The sequence below is a fragment of the Passer montanus genome, unplaced genomic scaffold (assembly GCF_014805655.1).
Source record: "Passer montanus isolate IOZ18808 unplaced genomic scaffold, ASM1480565v1 scaffold15, whole genome shotgun sequence".
Classification (NCBI taxonomy): Eukaryota; Metazoa; Chordata; class Aves; order Passeriformes; family Passeridae; genus Passer; species Passer montanus.
Window position 1 is genome coordinate 8,286,539 of NW_024362051.1, and position 16,906 is coordinate 8,303,444.

The 16,906-nt window shown below is 38.8% G+C and overlaps 1 protein-coding gene across 5 annotated transcripts in view; it reads right to left on the bottom strand.

Moving 5' to 3' along the window:
- RNF130 (ring finger protein 130) overlaps positions 1 to 16,906 on the bottom strand; it is a 54,080-nt gene that overhangs the window by 25,040 nt on the left and 12,134 nt on the right. For all 5 annotated transcript variants that reach the window (XM_039701230.1, XM_039701228.1, XM_039701231.1 and 2 more), the window contains 2 exons: positions 4,916 to 5,166; positions 1,362 to 1,433 (listed from right to left, as the gene is read on the bottom strand). In XM_039701230.1, the coding sequence (XP_039557164.1) occupies positions 1,362 to 1,433; positions 4,916 to 5,166 (323 nt within the window). The remainder of the gene's footprint in view (positions 1 to 1,361; positions 1,434 to 4,915; positions 5,167 to 16,906) is intronic.

Consider the following 16,906-nt stretch of genomic DNA (forward strand, 5'->3'; position numbering starts at 1 on the left):
ATTATCATCATTCTTATCAAGACATGAATATCACTGATTGACCAGCTCCTCTCTTTTCTGTTTTCCAGAAGTTATGATTTTTTAAAATTATATTTTAAAATATGATATTTTAAAATCTCAAATGAAAAAGGGGGGACTTCCTTTGTATACAGATATGGCATCAACAATACATATTAAACTGTTTGGGCCTGTGACAACAAAACAGGCTGTGCCTTCTTGGTTCAACTTCATTATTCTTTTTGAAGCCAACCAGCTACAAGTCAGACACCAAGACAGGGACCAGAGCAAGGCCACAACTGCTCCTGGTCAGCACCAGCCAGGGCTGCACACAGAGAATCCTGATGGCCCCTCTGAGGAAGAAAAGGTTTTTCCTGCTCTGTTCACCTGCATGGGCACCTCATGCTGTCTGTACTCCAACCTACACAGCACTTGCCAGTTCTGAATTTATGCTGTCAAGACAACAGCATTGTTTTACATGGAGAGGTTCCTCTAATTCGTATGTTCTCCCATTACAGAAAAGATTTCGTGCAGTGGGCTGTTTTGAAATAGAACTACAGAGGGAGGGAGGAAGAACAGAAAGACATTTTGCTCTGCCTTCTCTCTGGAAGAAAATTTTCCTATCACTTCCTAATCTCCCACTGCTGATAGCGTTGATAAGAAAGAAAAAAGGAATCACAATAAAAAGGCCCTAAGAAACAATATTTTAAAAATCAAATCATAGCCAGAATTCCCCTGCCTTTTGAAAATTAAAGCTAAAAAATGAGCAATTAAATGACTATTTTTTCCTTTCAGAATCAAAAATAAAGCAACATTGCTCTCAAAAGTGGAAAAAGCTTAAGACAAAACACACCACATATTTTAGTTTTTATACTAGCAAGAAATATTCTTGGAGTAACTTTGACTGAAATACCTCTTTATGTTCCCCCTTAATAGTTTACTTAATAGTTGTATTTTACTTAAGAGATTATCTTCAATTACTTGTCTTTTAAATTCATTTTTCCTTTACAGAACTTACACATGATAAAGTTCTAAGCTTCAGAGTTCCACATAAACAATGCCAGTCCCATCTACTCATGCCAGGACACCCTCCCAGTCAGCCAGCACACAAAACCACCCTCAGTCACAGCTGCCAGATGGAGTGCAAATAGTATTTAAGCAGGAAAACCTTCTTTGAAATATACAGCACACATCAATACTAACAGTTACACAAAATATTGTACCACAGGACAAAATAAGCCTCCAACAAGGAAGGCAAAGTCATAAATCAGAAATGCAAAGAAAAAAACTGAGATTGTTTCCCCAGAAAAAAAAAAATTAAACATGATGCTCAAGTTTATCATGTTGAAATCTTATTATTATACCTTATCACCCTTCTTTACTGTCCTGGTTGTCAATTTACCAATGGCTTTCTTGGCAGCATCTCCAAGACGACGCTAATAAAGTGACAAAGAAGAGAACACAAATTAACCCTAATAAACAAGCTTCATTAGTGTCCTTTACAATGACTTATTTGGACTCAATAATACCACTGCAATACACACTATGGCAGCAGGCCAACACATAAGACAAAATGCAAACACAGCAAAGCACATAGATTTGTTGAGAAGGAAAAACAGCCAACAGTTGAATCCTCAAACGCTCTCCACAAGCATGGGCATCAAACTCATGGACTGTACAGAAGTCCACAGAAGTGAATCAACATTGATGTGCAAACCTAATCAAACCCAGGTTGCAGGACAAAAGCTGAAGCAATGTCCCCTCCCAATGATTTCCATTATATTCTGTTCATACTGGCTTTTATTCAGTGTGCTGTAATATGCTGCATGTTCTCTTAAACTTGAATTATTTTTATATTTCCACTCTGAGCAGGCTGATCTTACTCTGAGATGCAAATGATCCTCCCAGTGTAACCTAGTTTCTCTCTTGCTATTACCCAAAACCACCAGGATCTCAGAAAAAAAATGATGGGTCACAAAATCTAAATAAGCCAATACAGACTTAAATAAAGCTGAAATTAATATTGGTTTGAAGATAACCTCAATCTGAATGCAGAGGTTGAATTATTTTTTGGCTGTTTATGCTGCTTTATGACCACCACAGCTGGATGGAAGGAGCCTTTTCTGACATGCAAGTGCTGATTCCTATTGAAATGCCCAGCTCCCAGCTAACAAAGAACAGCTGTTTGTCACTGTTTTCCCACTGGGGTCCCAGAGGTGGGCACTGAATGAAACAAAGATCCCATCATCTTCCTTTAGGGACATGAAACATCAGACTTGGTTTACAACTGACTTAAAACCACAAATGATGTATTTTCTCTTTCCCCTCCTAGCTGTACTAAGTACTCTGCCCTTGAAAGAGATAGGCTGCTTCTCAGAATGCAGCTCTCAAAATCTCTCCTGCAGCCTGAAGTGAATGCGTGGGGTTTTGTGGCCACCTTCTATAAAACTGAAACCCAAATCCTTCATAAGGTGTACTCCCTGTATCACACATTTCCCCACATGCGAACTGCAGTGAAAGTTGCTTTTATTTGAGAAACACAACGACCTCAGAGGTCTGTATCACAACTGACTGTATCACTTATTCTAGAATTACGTAAGCACTTTTCTTCCTTGTGATTTTCACAGAACAGCAACTCTTATTTTAAATTTTTTAGAACAAGAATTGGAAAAAAATCAGATACACAGTCCCAGTTACTGAAATACATCCATGTAGGAAGCACAGCATTAGAAACAGAGCTGGGATGGGAAATTACATGCTTGCTAAAGTCAGAAATCTCACCCTAACTTCAATATGCAAGAATTTGGTCAATTTAAGCTGATCTAAATTACATGCCCCAGAACAAGCACATTGGCCTGAGTACTTAATGACACAGAACACACTGGGCACACTGCTGGAGTAGATAACCATTGCATAACCAAAAGCATGACTACTGAGAGAGGAATGAGGCTGAAATGGCATTTAACTTAAATGCTCAACTCCAACAGCTAAGTAAATGTGGGTAGTATCTACATTTCGTTCTACTGCATGTGACTGTATATGCACTACAAGAAATTTTAAAGATTATTTTCCCATTGAAAGCATAATATTTCAGCAAAACTCTTCCAGCATATTGAAGTTCTTTTACATAAATAGATTTGATAAATAATAACTTCCATCTCTTCCGAGGTCAAGCTCTTCCATTTTCTAATTTTAACAAATACTCTTTCATGTTAACACTGGAAATGCTCAGGATTTGCTGTTTTGCTAAGTTAGGGCACAGGCACACAGCATATGCTTGCTTTTAAAACCCACAACTGTCTGGATGGAAAAGGTCACTTCCACATGCAAAAGAGTTTCGCACCTCTGGTGGAAGCGCACAAGAATAACGATGTGAAACACCAATATCTACTTGTGTCATCTACAAAACACAGCAAGTTTTTGATGGCTTTGATTTAAAAACCAGAAAAAACTTGTGCCTTGACATAACTTAAAAACAAGATCATAGCCTAAACCAAGTTATTTCACCACTAACAGTACAGTCTTTGTGAAAGCTCTCAAAGCGCTTTAAAAATAAGCTGCAGCTGTCGCCACCTTCTTATTAAAGTTTAATAAGCTCAGCTTTTTAAACCACATAAAATTTTCATCAAGTTTCTCCTGACCTTTGTAAAAATCTAAAGAAAGAAAAGGAGGTCATAAGAGCCCTTTCCCAATGGAGCAACTGTTTTGAAACGTGGACATTTGGAAGGAGCCTAAAGCCATGTAGGGGATAGAGAAGGCACAATTTAGTATTCCACAGACATTCATTAAGTTACAGTTATATTTAAACTTTCACCATCCCAAGGGACCACACTAAGTACCAGCTACAGTGTGGTCATTTAAGAATGACATCCTTAAGAAAATCTACAGGATGCCCATGGGACCTGCAGCATCAGACACTATTTATAGTAACTGAAAAGGAAATCCTGTGCCACAGCGGAGGTTTTGTAAGTTTGGATTTATTTTAGGTTTGACAGAACACCAAAAAACTGGCCCGCAGTCAGCTGCTGTGTATCAGCTGTAATTTGGGGGAAAGGGATGAGAGTGACTAGAGGTCAGGAGGTTTCTAAGTTAGCCTTGACAGAAAGACAGGGCAAAGAGGGCACTGTAGATTTCCTGAGGTTTACTGACCCTTCTCAATAAAAGCCAAGGCACACTATGGAGGGTCATTAAGTTCACACTAGTAAAACATTTACTTCTAAAGTTTATCTGTGTTTGAGTTGACAACTTGATCTCTGAGTATGGTCATATATAACTCAGTGCTCAAACAAATTAAGAATTGAAAAAGAACGTAAGAAAGGCATATTGGACAAAATTTTGGTTAAAATGTATGACCAGGAGAATCAGGCACTCCTTACCAAGGGTGATCTTAAATAAAATTGAAAGTTAACACAGACCACTAAGCAGCTCTACACCTTAGTTTTCTTACCCCAACATTCATAACAGATTATAGTTTGGGAATACTTTTGTACAATTTCTGAACTACCTTAACTATTACAGAACATATCCTTAAGAGCATGGAGAGAATTTCTAACATTTGCTCAGTGCTCCCCTACACTACACAAGTTGATTCACAGTTTAACTTTCCTCCTAATTCCCAATATACATCCAGTATGTGTTACTCAGCCAACACAGAATCCATCTGACTTTTGGACTTACACAAACCAAAACTCAAGTATTTTGTTTCAGTTTGATTCTTTCCTGTCATGTAATAGGATCTATACCAGTGCTGCTCAGGATGAAAACACTTTGCTGCATAAAAATCCTTTTCTGGCAACATGCTCTGCCTTGGAACAAAGAGATTCTGAACACTAGTTTGATGGGCATTCCTTACTTGTTCTCTGTTGGTTATTGTACACTGAAATATTATCTCCATAACTTAAGAGAAAAGACCCCTTACCTGATTCCTGTCACGTGCACTTGTGTACCTGATCTTCTGGATGAAGTAAAATATTAACCATGCTGAAGAAATGATCATCAAAACAATGAATGATATTGACACAAAGACTAGAGAGCCCCGACTGAAGTTCTTTGGAGGAACGCGGGACCCCACTGCTATGGCCATCAGGACAGAGATGTTCTTCTCCAAGTAATTCAGGATCTCCTTAACCTTCGATTCTGTAATCATGACAGCAACAATGTCTCCAGTTCCTACAAAAAGGGGAAAAAAAGTTTAATTTTTATTTTAAATTAACATGGCATGCTGTTCACAAGATTTTCCAAATGCAAATGACAATTCAAGAGGATTTAATCTAAGCCATCTATGGCACATGGAACATGCTACTGGGCACTCTACTCATGCCTTGTCCTTCAAACCCAGATTTTCAAATTAGGGCATTAACATTTGCCCTAAAGTCTCTGCAGCTCCACACACAGTAACAGATCTCTACTGCTGGTACACCGTACTTCCCACACTGTAATTACTGCATGCAGTCTGAACAAGCTTTCAAAAGTATATTTGTTCCAGATCTGAAGCCGTGAATACCTAAACAGGCAGCTCTCAGAAAAACATTTAGGAGATGAGTGAGAATATTGCTCGAGTGCCCTCAGCATAGGCAGTGCTGTGGATGTTGCTGGGGAGAGTTATGCAAGTTCTCCTGTGTGGTTATGTGGCTGCAAAGTAGAAGAGAATTGAAAAAACTTGGCAGAAGTTTGACTGCTGATTTTATCACCCATACAAAGACACGCTTGATAGCATTGCAAAGAGGCTGTCAGCTTCATCAGCTCCATTTTCAATGTGCAGCCCATCTGTTTTCATAGTGTCTTGCCTCTAGACTATTTCCTGTCCCAAAGGGAAAATTATTGGTACAAGGATAATAGGAAAGCCATAAGCCTTGCTGAAAAAGAACAAAATCACCTATAGAGCAGAGAGAGCACCATGTTTTAAAGCAAAGACCTCATTAAAAAAAGAGGATCTTGAACACAGGGTAATTCTAAGTTAAAAGAAAGAAAAGTTTTAGAAAAACCAAAGCCAGAATGAAAAAAAACCTTGTGAAGCTTCATTCTTATTCATCCAGACTTATTTGCTTCCAATACTAAAAACCCTTTCAAGACCTATTTTCAAAATGCTTGCAAAATCTGTTCATCTGCTTGTTCCATCTGCTTGCTCCAACTCATATTCCCTCAGAGAGGAACTGTATAAGGCAAACGACTTCAGCACCAAGATTCTGGATTTAGAGTGGATTTAAGCTACAGAAAACCTAGTGTGACAGTAGAGAACATGAGGTCCTATTTTAACACAAGGAATTTGTTAGAAGTCTTTTAATCACAACCTAATTTTTAAGAAGCTACTGTATCCACAAAATGATATTCAAGAGCCAAAAGAGCAGCACCTTTGAAACCCTGGGCACAATAACTAAGGGTGACAGCTACATACTTTTCCAAAATGGGGACTTACAACAGAGTTGTGCAAGAGCCTTAAATGTTCCCTTGTTACTCTTTGAATTCACCATGCTAAATAGTAGCATTAACAGTCACCATCAGCAGTTTTCCTGTTAAGTTTACTAACGTTGGTGATGTGGATTGTGCTGACAGAACTACTCAAAGAATCAAAACTGATAATCTCAGAAATTAAAATTTTCATAATAATTGAAAAAACATTCCACAGCCCTTCAATTGCTCTCCTCAAGAAATTTAAATTTTATTTAAAATGGAAATAGCAAAGTCATTCAGGCCTTGTCCTGGTAACATGGGACTGAACAGGAAAAGAAAGTTCAGTGTTTCCTTCTGAATATTTTTGAAACAGTGCCACAGTAATTCAAAAGCTTTGAATAGCAATGAATACTCAACACAATGTATTTAATCTCTATTATAGCACAGACTCACACAAGATCAACTTTAATCCAGCTCTCAAGAGACACTTCAGTACCAAGTTTGGTTTCATGCAAAAACAACCAAGATATTTAATAGACAGCAAATCTCAGAGTAAAAGTCCGTCACTACTTTTATTTTCATGGACATCTACCCAGATTCCTATTTGTCCAGCTGGGAAGATAGTTCCTGCCCAGACTTGCAGCACATTTTTACAGCACAAGAGATACCCTTCCTGCAAGATCCTGCATTTAGATGCAGCACATGCTCCTGCAACCCCAAATCCCTGCAGCTCAGATAGTGCAAGATCAATCAAGAGCAGATAATTTATATTGCTTGATATTTTCCCCAGACTTCACTTCTGCTCTTCATGTTTAGTTCAGACTGGGAAGAAAAGCAGGGAAAGGTACAGGAAGACTGTATTCCCCAGAGCACATGCTCTGCTAAGCTTCCCCAGTAGGAATTTATTTGCACTGAGAAATTATGTTAGTATCAAAATATCAAGCTGAAGCACTCAGTGTAATATCTAACATATTTATGTTTACAGACATCAATATTTATAATTATCTGCAAGGCAAAGATGACAAAGATCTTCTGATACTAGTCCAGTTCTACCTGAATCCAAAGCTGAAGCCTCTACCTATTCCCTGCTGCCCAGGGAATGTGACAAAGCTGACAATCTGTCACACGTTTTATATAAAGCCCAGCACAATGGGAACCTCTGGCATCACTGCAAAGTGATTTGCATTCCAAATGACTCAACTGGGAACAGCCAAAGTGCTACTGCTGCTTCTGACCCCGCCAGAGCCAAGGAGAACTGCAGAAAAGAAAAATAAATTGTGTCTGTTGAACATACTGAAGCTCAGTGAAAACTGGGACTTGGTTCATCCGTATTTTTGTCAGGGGCATCACCCTAAATAATTTTAGCAAGAACTCCCTGTTTGAGAACAATTGGGGGCAGGAGGAGACAGTGACTCATTTATTTTAAGCACCTTGAAACCTTGTATTTCTGAAACTTTAGCAGAAAAAAATCCTCAGGTGAAGACAGAAAGACTAAGAGTGTTTGTGAAACTCAGAATATGGTCTTACTCCATGATCTTATGAAAAGCAATATTTTCCTCAGCCAAGAACACAGTGTCCAGAGAAAAGAATCTGGATTGCTTACTAAAGCCAATGAACTACACATGGAACCACAGATGACAAGCTAGGACAGACAGTAGGCATAAGATAAATATTGATGTCTGTAAACATAAATCATTTAATTGCTATCATCCAAGCCCAGGCAGCTCTTTCTAGCTTGCAATTTTACCATGTGCATGTTTAATTAGGATAGTTATACAACTCTGTGTATGAAAAGGGATGAAGTTGTGACTAATCATTAAATCAGTATAATGTTACATTGTGAGAGCAGAAGACAGAAGAAATTAAAAGCTTACAAGACAGTAAAAACAGGACTATGGGAAAAACAGCAACGTCCAGGAGTTTCCTGTAGACCTCATAAGGAAACTGCTTTGCTCTCTCACTGACCTATTCACATCCCCTAGCAATTCCAAAAGAGCATGCTCAGAAAGTCAATAAAAAGTCATCTCAAAGAAATGTTACAAGTATCATCACAGGCAAATATCTGTGGTGCTTTTGTTGTGTTGGGATTTTTTGGTAGGTTTTTTTATTGTCTTTGTCGCTGTTAATTCTTGACTACCAAATGTTTATCTGAAGCTCAAAATATGGTTAACTATGTCCAGGATACCAGGCTGAAGCTGAAGACAGGCATGGTTCAAAGAGCAGCCTTCAGACACCTTCAATCCACCCAGCATCCACTGGAGGCTGCAGGCAATGGCAGCCTGGCAAAATGCAGCTGCCAGTCAGGGCTGCAAAGCTTCATCCACCTCCTTGCACATGGGGAGGGCAAACCTCAGATCCCACCTCGAGTGTGGAGAGTGTCAGACCACTGCAAGAGGCACCAAACTACTGTGATTTGATGCAATAAGGTTTGCAGAGAACTGAGAATTAAGTCAGATACTCATAACAAAGGTCAGTGATTTGCTAATGGCTGATATTTTAAGCTAAAGTCCTTGCAATAAGTCTCTGATAGTGGCTGCTGATGCTGCAGACACAGCATGAAGCACACAGACTGCACTAATCTCATGCTTGTGAAAGAATACTGTCCTCTCTTTAAATAGCAGAGAAAATTTAACTGCAACTGAGTCCTTTCATCACTTCTTTCTGAAAAACCTAAATGTAGCACATTTACCTGAACAATTCTGCTGGTGAAAATTTTTCCTTAGAAAACACAAATTCCCCATTCCCTGATAAAGGTAAAGATTGGTCCAGACAGTCACTTAAAAGATGGATTCAGACAGTGAAATGCTACTGCCTTTCTGAGTGCAGCAATAGGATCATCATCGTGATAATGTAATTGGAAGTAGAACTGCCCATCCTCAAAAGCCAGACTTCCCTATTCTTCTGTCACTTCCCTATTCTTCTGTTAAAATCCTGTAGCTGTGTGCTAAGCATTTCTGAATGCATTATATCAGAAATAAAAAGACAGCAAGACCTACTATTCAGTACCCAGGAAAGGGATCAGTCCTATTACTGTGAGCGACAGATTTCTTGGAATAACATCAACTAACAATGAAACCACTCCAACAGAATTTGGGATCCCAGAAAATGACAAAGAAAGCAGGAAAACACTAATGAAAGCTATGGCTGTATATGAAATTTTGATAGACCAATTGTGCTATGAAAACACCAGAGGACATTTGAGCTGCCTGAGGGCAGAGGTGGAAGGAAGGATCACCTCTACAAGGGAAGGGATTCAGTCACAGGGGATATAATCCATGGAACCCTGAGGTACAGGATAAGGGAAGGGAATACTGGCCTGTGTGCAAAGCTGTGCTGCTAGAAAAAGCAGGCTTGGGGAGAACTGTTTTTAAATAAAAATTCCATGGCACAACAGTGGGAAAACCCATACATTTATCAGGTACCTTAACATTTTTGTCTGATGCAAAAGAAAGAAATTTGTTGTGAAGGATAACTCTTACATGCTAAACAGGTTTATGGGAAAGCAGACACCAAGAGGACGAGCCTTGGCATATATTCAGAGTCATTAAAACTGGTCTAGCTGCACATATTTTTATTTTGATCTAATCAGAAAGTAAACAAGAGCACATCCAAGCTGTCAACACATGAGCAATCTCAAGAGTAGAATATGTTATTTGAGATGTCCCAAATCAAATACTTCTGAAAACACAAAAAGACCATAATATTTGACAGCTATTGCATTCTAAACAAGACAAGAATTTAATGCCAAGAATATACATTAATTTTAAAATGAGACTAGAAGCATTTAAAAACATTTGTCTTCCTGTTGCCTTAATAATATTGAAAATGTTGAATTATTGCCTGTATGTAAACACTTAGTTTAGGTAGTGTCAGACATCAGAACAGACTTTACAAAATTACCATGAGAAAAATCATCAAGGGCAGCAGCATTTGAAACTATTACCCAAAAGTCAGGCTTTCATAGGATGCCTCAGTTAAATACAACCAGTGGAACAACCTGTTATCCCAAAACACCGAGCAGGTATTTTCAGAAATCACAACAGTCTCTTTGCTGCCCAAACCTATGCAAAACAACCTAAATAAAAAAGCTTCTGAAATTAAAACTTGAATTCTCTCTACTCAAGAGGACAAAGAAGTAGGCATTTCAAGTTCAGTGAGGAAAAGGCTTCTATAAAAATACTGTAAATATGAATCTGAAGAACACGCAAAACTCTTCTTTGTAGCAAGAAGAACTTCAACATTTTTCACTCTGTCAGGTAAAGAGAGGGTCCTGCTCTGTGCCCTCTAAACATGATTACACACACTTCAGTGTTTTGCAACGTGCCAGGCACTGCTGTACTGCAGACATGATGGATCATCACAAAGTCCTGCTCCTTTAAGAAATGCAGGCATTGATTAAGGCATATGATTAGAAAACCAGAAACAGCAAGAGCAGCTTTTCAAAGATGGGCGTGACACAATTAAATTCAAAACAAATATTAAAAGCCTAATCAGATTCTTGTTGTGTTAGTCTGTAGCACATTAGGTTTATAAGTGATAAATAATAAACTTATAAGCCTGTCCTCCTTCATTAAACACAAAACAATGTGCCAGTATAATGTCCTTGCTGTATTTTTGATCAGCTTTATAATCTACTCTGACCAAGAGTTCCTAAAAGCAAAGCCAAATAGCAAAATCAATCGCGAAAACAGTTGGGCTGTGTTTAGATGACAACTGCTGACACATTATTTCATAACCCAACTGCTCTATTTTGACACTCAGGGAAATGCTTCTTAAGGAGGAATTTGCATGCAATGAAAACAGGTAGTCACAGCCACATCCTGATTCATTCACAAGTCCAAATCCAGCTGATGCACGTGAGCTGGGGAGCCACACCCCTGGATTTCCTCAGGCTCCTCAAGGTCGAGCTGTCTCTGTCCTACACCCAGCCCACTCCAGAAAACCAATGCTCACAGCCTCTCAAAGATCCAACACAACATCAGTATGTACAAAAGGTGTTGGGCTTTGGCTTCTCTGCAGGTCATTTCCTCCTCACCCAAGGAGCTCCTGTCTTCCATCCCAAGCCACATGACACCAAGCACTGCTAGAAAAATTAAGATCTTCTATAAAGCTACAAGATGCACCCACCTCTTTATTGTCAGAGTCCCTCAAGTTCCAGAATCTCTGCCCAGTCTTTAAACATTCTACTTCAATGCTTCTGATGGGCAGCAGGAGGACAGACCCATGGCTGGGCCAGGAAAGGGAGAGACTTTATAAATCCCTGGAATTCAAACTGCAGCAGAGTTCCCCTAGAATAGTAGGGACACTGGGTTTGGAGACCTGGGGCTTCTTGTGCTCCCCTCCTTTGAATCATCTTGATAATTCCACATATATCACATATTCCCTTTCTGTGGAAGGACTTTTATCATCTGGAAATCACACTGTTATATATATACACACATATGTATTTTGTGCATGTGAACTTTTGGGTTCTTTACACTAGGAAAAACCAAGCCTAGACACAAGAAAAGCAGACAGATGTTACAGTGACTTCACAGACATTTCACACTCTCTTAGCAATGCTTCTCTGCATCTGCTTGCACTACAGTTTTATCTTTTTGAAAGGAAATGGACATTCCACCTAAATAATGCCGGAAGAATAAAAAAAGTTTGGCACAAAGAAATGTACCACTTGATCATCCCCTTTCCACAATCTGGGCTCAGATTTTTTTTTTTTACTCACAATTTTACATGGCATTTAACAATGTTTTATGGCAAGTAAACTGATTTGCAGTCTCTTTCAAGGCATAAATACTTGTATTGTTAAGGTATTAGTATGCTAACAAAGGAGACCAAATTTTATATTCAAACCTTGAACAAATGCAAATGAATAAAAAGCTGAAGGATCACTTTAAGTTTTGACTAGGGAAGTGGTGTAATCCTAACACATTACACACCACTGAGAAAAACTGTGTCACAGTTTAACACATTTCTGAAATATCTATGTCCTCCTATCTTCAGAAGATATTTTTGCTGATTTGAAAGCAGCTTTTCTTCACTTTCTATACTTCTGAACAATGTCCAAAACCTGCTACAGTGTTACATTCTTGATTCCTCAATAATATCAGTGCAGTGTAGACCTCACTGACCCATTCATCAATCTAAGACACACTTGGATTTTGCTAATTGTCTCTTGCATTCCATAGTGTGATGAGTTGCTAGCAGGTGGCTTATATTTTGCCATTTCTGGATAGCAACAGTTTGTATTCGCACTAATGGATGGTGCACCTAAAAAACCCAGGGATTTCTAAAAAAGGGCAATTTGTCATGCTCATGTATTTTCTTCTATAGACTTCTGTACACATCTCTCAATCTGGACATGGACAGTCATTCCAAAAAAAATCAGCAAAGCACCAAAGAGAAATGGCAAGACAGCCTTACCCAAGGACACCACAAAATACTTTGAGAGATTTATAAATAGCATATTCATAGATTAATATCATAAATTTGGTTCTACTGAGTCCACAGATATGGGGAATTACTCTGCTGCTGGAGCTCAGACTTTGGATAAGAAGAAGAATGTAATTACTTACAGTCACTAACAGTCCCGTGGGCCTTTTCACAGCCACAGAACTAATTACCCTTTCAGCTGGCTGAGTTAAAATGAGCCTGACTGCTGTTATTTCAGTTGTGGATGAGGCATGTATGACACAGAAACACTGGTAGGCAGTTCTGCAAGGCACCAAGGCTGTGATGGCTCTGTAAAGGGGTTTCCCTGGATTGCCTTGAAGAGACAAGTGCTTCCTTATGGTCCAGAATCAGCACACCTAACACTCCTCTCCAGGTCTCTAAGTGTCAGGCACCTCTAGCTACTGTGTGACAGATTTTCCTGATTGGTACACCTCCAAGGAATGTTGTGGGAAACGGGATCAACAATAAAGCTGTTGACACTCATCCTCCACATTTTCAATTAGCAAACATAAACAAAAAATGATCAAATATATGTAAACAATGCCTAGACTATTAATTACTTTGCCTTTTTATAAAGGCTTCAGTTTTAATGACTCAGCTCTTTCCTTTTCACTAATAGTCTAAGATAAATTACTAATAATACCTTTTAATAACAATATTGTAATACAAAATAAAATTAGTTTGGACCTGTGGATTAAAAGTAGGTCTCAGTAATCCAGGACAAGTTTTGCAGTGGATTTGGTGTAGAGCTAAAATACTCGTCAGCACCCATTTGTGCAAGATAATCTGCAGTGCACCCCGCCAGAGCTTTCATGCATCAGTTCAGCTGAGAGTTACATAAAGAGACATTTGTGAGAAAAAGGCAAGCAGCAGAGTTAAGAGATGAGCTGCTCAGGGATCAGTGCCACAACAGAGGACAGTGGCACGTCGACTGCCATCTCTATTGTACCCACTCAGAATGAGGGCAAGAACGTGGAATAGCCATTAGGTGGCAACAACTTCAAATTGCTTCCTGTCCCTCCTGCCTCTGACCCACTGACCTAAAACAATCCACAGAACATACAGGCACATTTAGCACAGTTCAGAGCAAGTACAGCCCTTGCCTCCCACACCAGTGTGCTTTTTAAGCAAACAGAGGGCCATGAAAAATCCTTCCCTTGGAAGGAACCTGTTTCTGGGAGCCCGTGCTGGACAGCTCTTGCACAGTGCCATGGCAGGGGAATGTCACCTGTGCACACCATGGAACAGAAACATCTTCCTCCAGGAAATTAATGAGGTGTTTCTTCAGAGGAGAAATAAAGACTGATCTTGATGATATGTCTGCATCTTGGTTCAAAAGACCTTAAAAGATTTACCTGTATCAGGTAAAGCTGTTTATATGGAAATTTTTAGGAGCTGATAAACCATGGTTACTGGAATCCAGCAACTTCATTTTGACACTGTCTTTTATATGTGTTTCTCTTTTTCTGTCTTTATTTTTTCCATAAATTCTTAGTATGAAATTTGAACTTTAGAGGCTTGTTTGGCATATATTCTTCTCTATAAATCAAAATAAAAGTCTTTAAGACAGAAATTCAGTATCATAAAATCATAGAATGGCTCAGAAGGGACCTTAAAAATCACCCAGTTCCAACCTCCCCAGATTTAACTACTTTTTACTTAACAGGATTGTCTCCACCACACACAACCAAAATATAAAAATCAAAATGTTATTTAACCTGAATTTTCTTCCTTTTCCCATAACTGCTTATAAAGGAGACAGCTACTACATATTTTCTTCACCACACAGGCTCTTTTTTACATTAGACAGTATCAGTTTTGCTTTAACAGAAGCAGCAAGCAAAACCACTCATAAAACTGCCTTCCTGCCAGTGACATCATAGTCTAACATAACCTATGCTGGGAAGGATGTCCTTTGCTTAGGTTGATAGAAGACATCTACATTGTGCAAAATAAGTATACACTGACATATACAAGGACATGAACAAAGAAAAGAAAATAATATTGCAAATAACACCAACAGAAGTACAGGTATTTAAAAAAAGTGAAGCAATTACTGAAGGTCATTACTTACTTCAAAACTCAAAGATGAAAATTAAAGGGCAGAGACTTGGTGGACTATGACACAAGAGAAAGCAAATTCTGCTATTAGCAGCAGAAACTGTTCATTTGACACAGTGATGACAGACTGATTCCAGAGTGACAGTTGTTATCCAGCCACCAGAAGGAATTGCCATTCTGCTAAGTAACATTTTGAGTATGAACAAATTTCCATAAGAATAAAATTTTCAACTGTGTATTCAAGCATAAAATAGCTTGGATAAAATATTAATCCCACAGGTGAAAAGTGCTTCCTAAACTCTTTTCACAGGGAATCACCTCTCTGCAGGTGGGCAACATACAAAAATCTGTGTCATGTGTTATTTATTTTTACCACAGACACTGTCTAAGCGGGTGATTGGAATTCATGCAAATATCCAAGCAGGAAAGCTTGCAGCTCAGTGTGCATTATAAGCAGTTGCTGCTTTCCTCTCTACTTTACCAGAAAGACAGAATATTTCTAAGGCTTAATATACAGAAGTACAAAGATTATATTACAGTAGTATAAAATAACACAAGCTCTACTTTCTCCTTGGTCTTGGAAAGAAAATATAGAGTCATTAACTTGGTCATCAACACAGCTGCCAAATTGTTTTGTGAAGACTCTATTTTTAAAGAAAAGAGGAATACTGCACAGCAATAGACATCATATGAGCCAGCTTGGTGGCTCACCTCCATCCTCACCTGCTATCAGCCCCAACACATTAACTTAATCAGTACAGAAGAGCTCTCAAATACACAGGGTCAGCTCCTCCCAACCTTTAGGGACAGAAAATACTGAAGAGAAGTGATGCAGTGCACTGGAATATCTAAATAGATTACACAGAATCAATTAGGTTGGAAGAGACCTCTGAGATGACTGTTCACCACCTAAAAAGCACATAAGCAGTGCTATAGTTGAAAAGGCAGAAAAAGGAAAACCAGGGAATGGCTTGAATGTGTGCAAATCTGCTTTACACAGTGTTAAAAAAGCCTCACCCCATAAGCACAGGTTCAGGAATCTGCTTCCCCCCTAGAGTAACTCTCAAGAAGGGGATTGCTGGATTCCAAACCCTCCCTGGGCTAAGGCTAACACCAAAGGACTAGTCTACATCTCAGTTACACACAATCACAGTTCCTCCATCAGCCCACCAGGAAGTTATTTGCAGGAAGCTCTGCAAAGTGATTGCTGAGGAAATCCCTCACATGTCCAGAACATAACCAAAACAAAGGCTGTGGAGCAACACTTCATTACAGGTGCTACTTCAGTTCTAAAAAATTACTTTCAGTTCTAAAAAATTACTTTTAGCCTGTCATGTAGTTTGAACACTTCAAGTGCGACATTAATTTTGAGATAGAGCCTTCAGCCCAAACCAGGGCAGATTCCAGAGCATACTGAGCACATGCACCTAAACCCCAGTATTTCAAATATACAAAGCTAAAATACGCATAATTTCCAGCAACTGCATTTTTTTTAATGCTTACCATAAGAAAGAGTAAATATTTGGAATTCAAAATGCTCAAGACAGTATTGGTCTTTTTCCCAAATATCAACTACCCAAACAGCTGCCTGGCTACCTTACAAGACACTTTTTTACCCACAGCAGTTCTCAAATTTTACATCTTAGATGGTATTTCAACCAACCAGAACTACTGGGCTTATTGAAAAAGTTTCAAAGGCAACACACTGATTTTCTGAGCTGAAACAGGGAGGGAACAAGGATTTCCTAATAAAAGAGACCCCATCTTATTGCTAAAAATGAATTGGCAATCTATACAGCATTATGAGAAAGGGTAATAAAATTACAATCAAACTCATTATGTTGTTTAACATGTAATACAGCCAACAATGCTAAAGTTGTATTAGTAGTAGTAGCTTTTTTCCTGACACACTGAGGTATTCCAGACCACATGAAAACTACAATCATTGCTAAATAGAGCATATTTGTATAAATGTTTTTAGGGGCAGTTCAAAGAGTCTAGAGCTGAA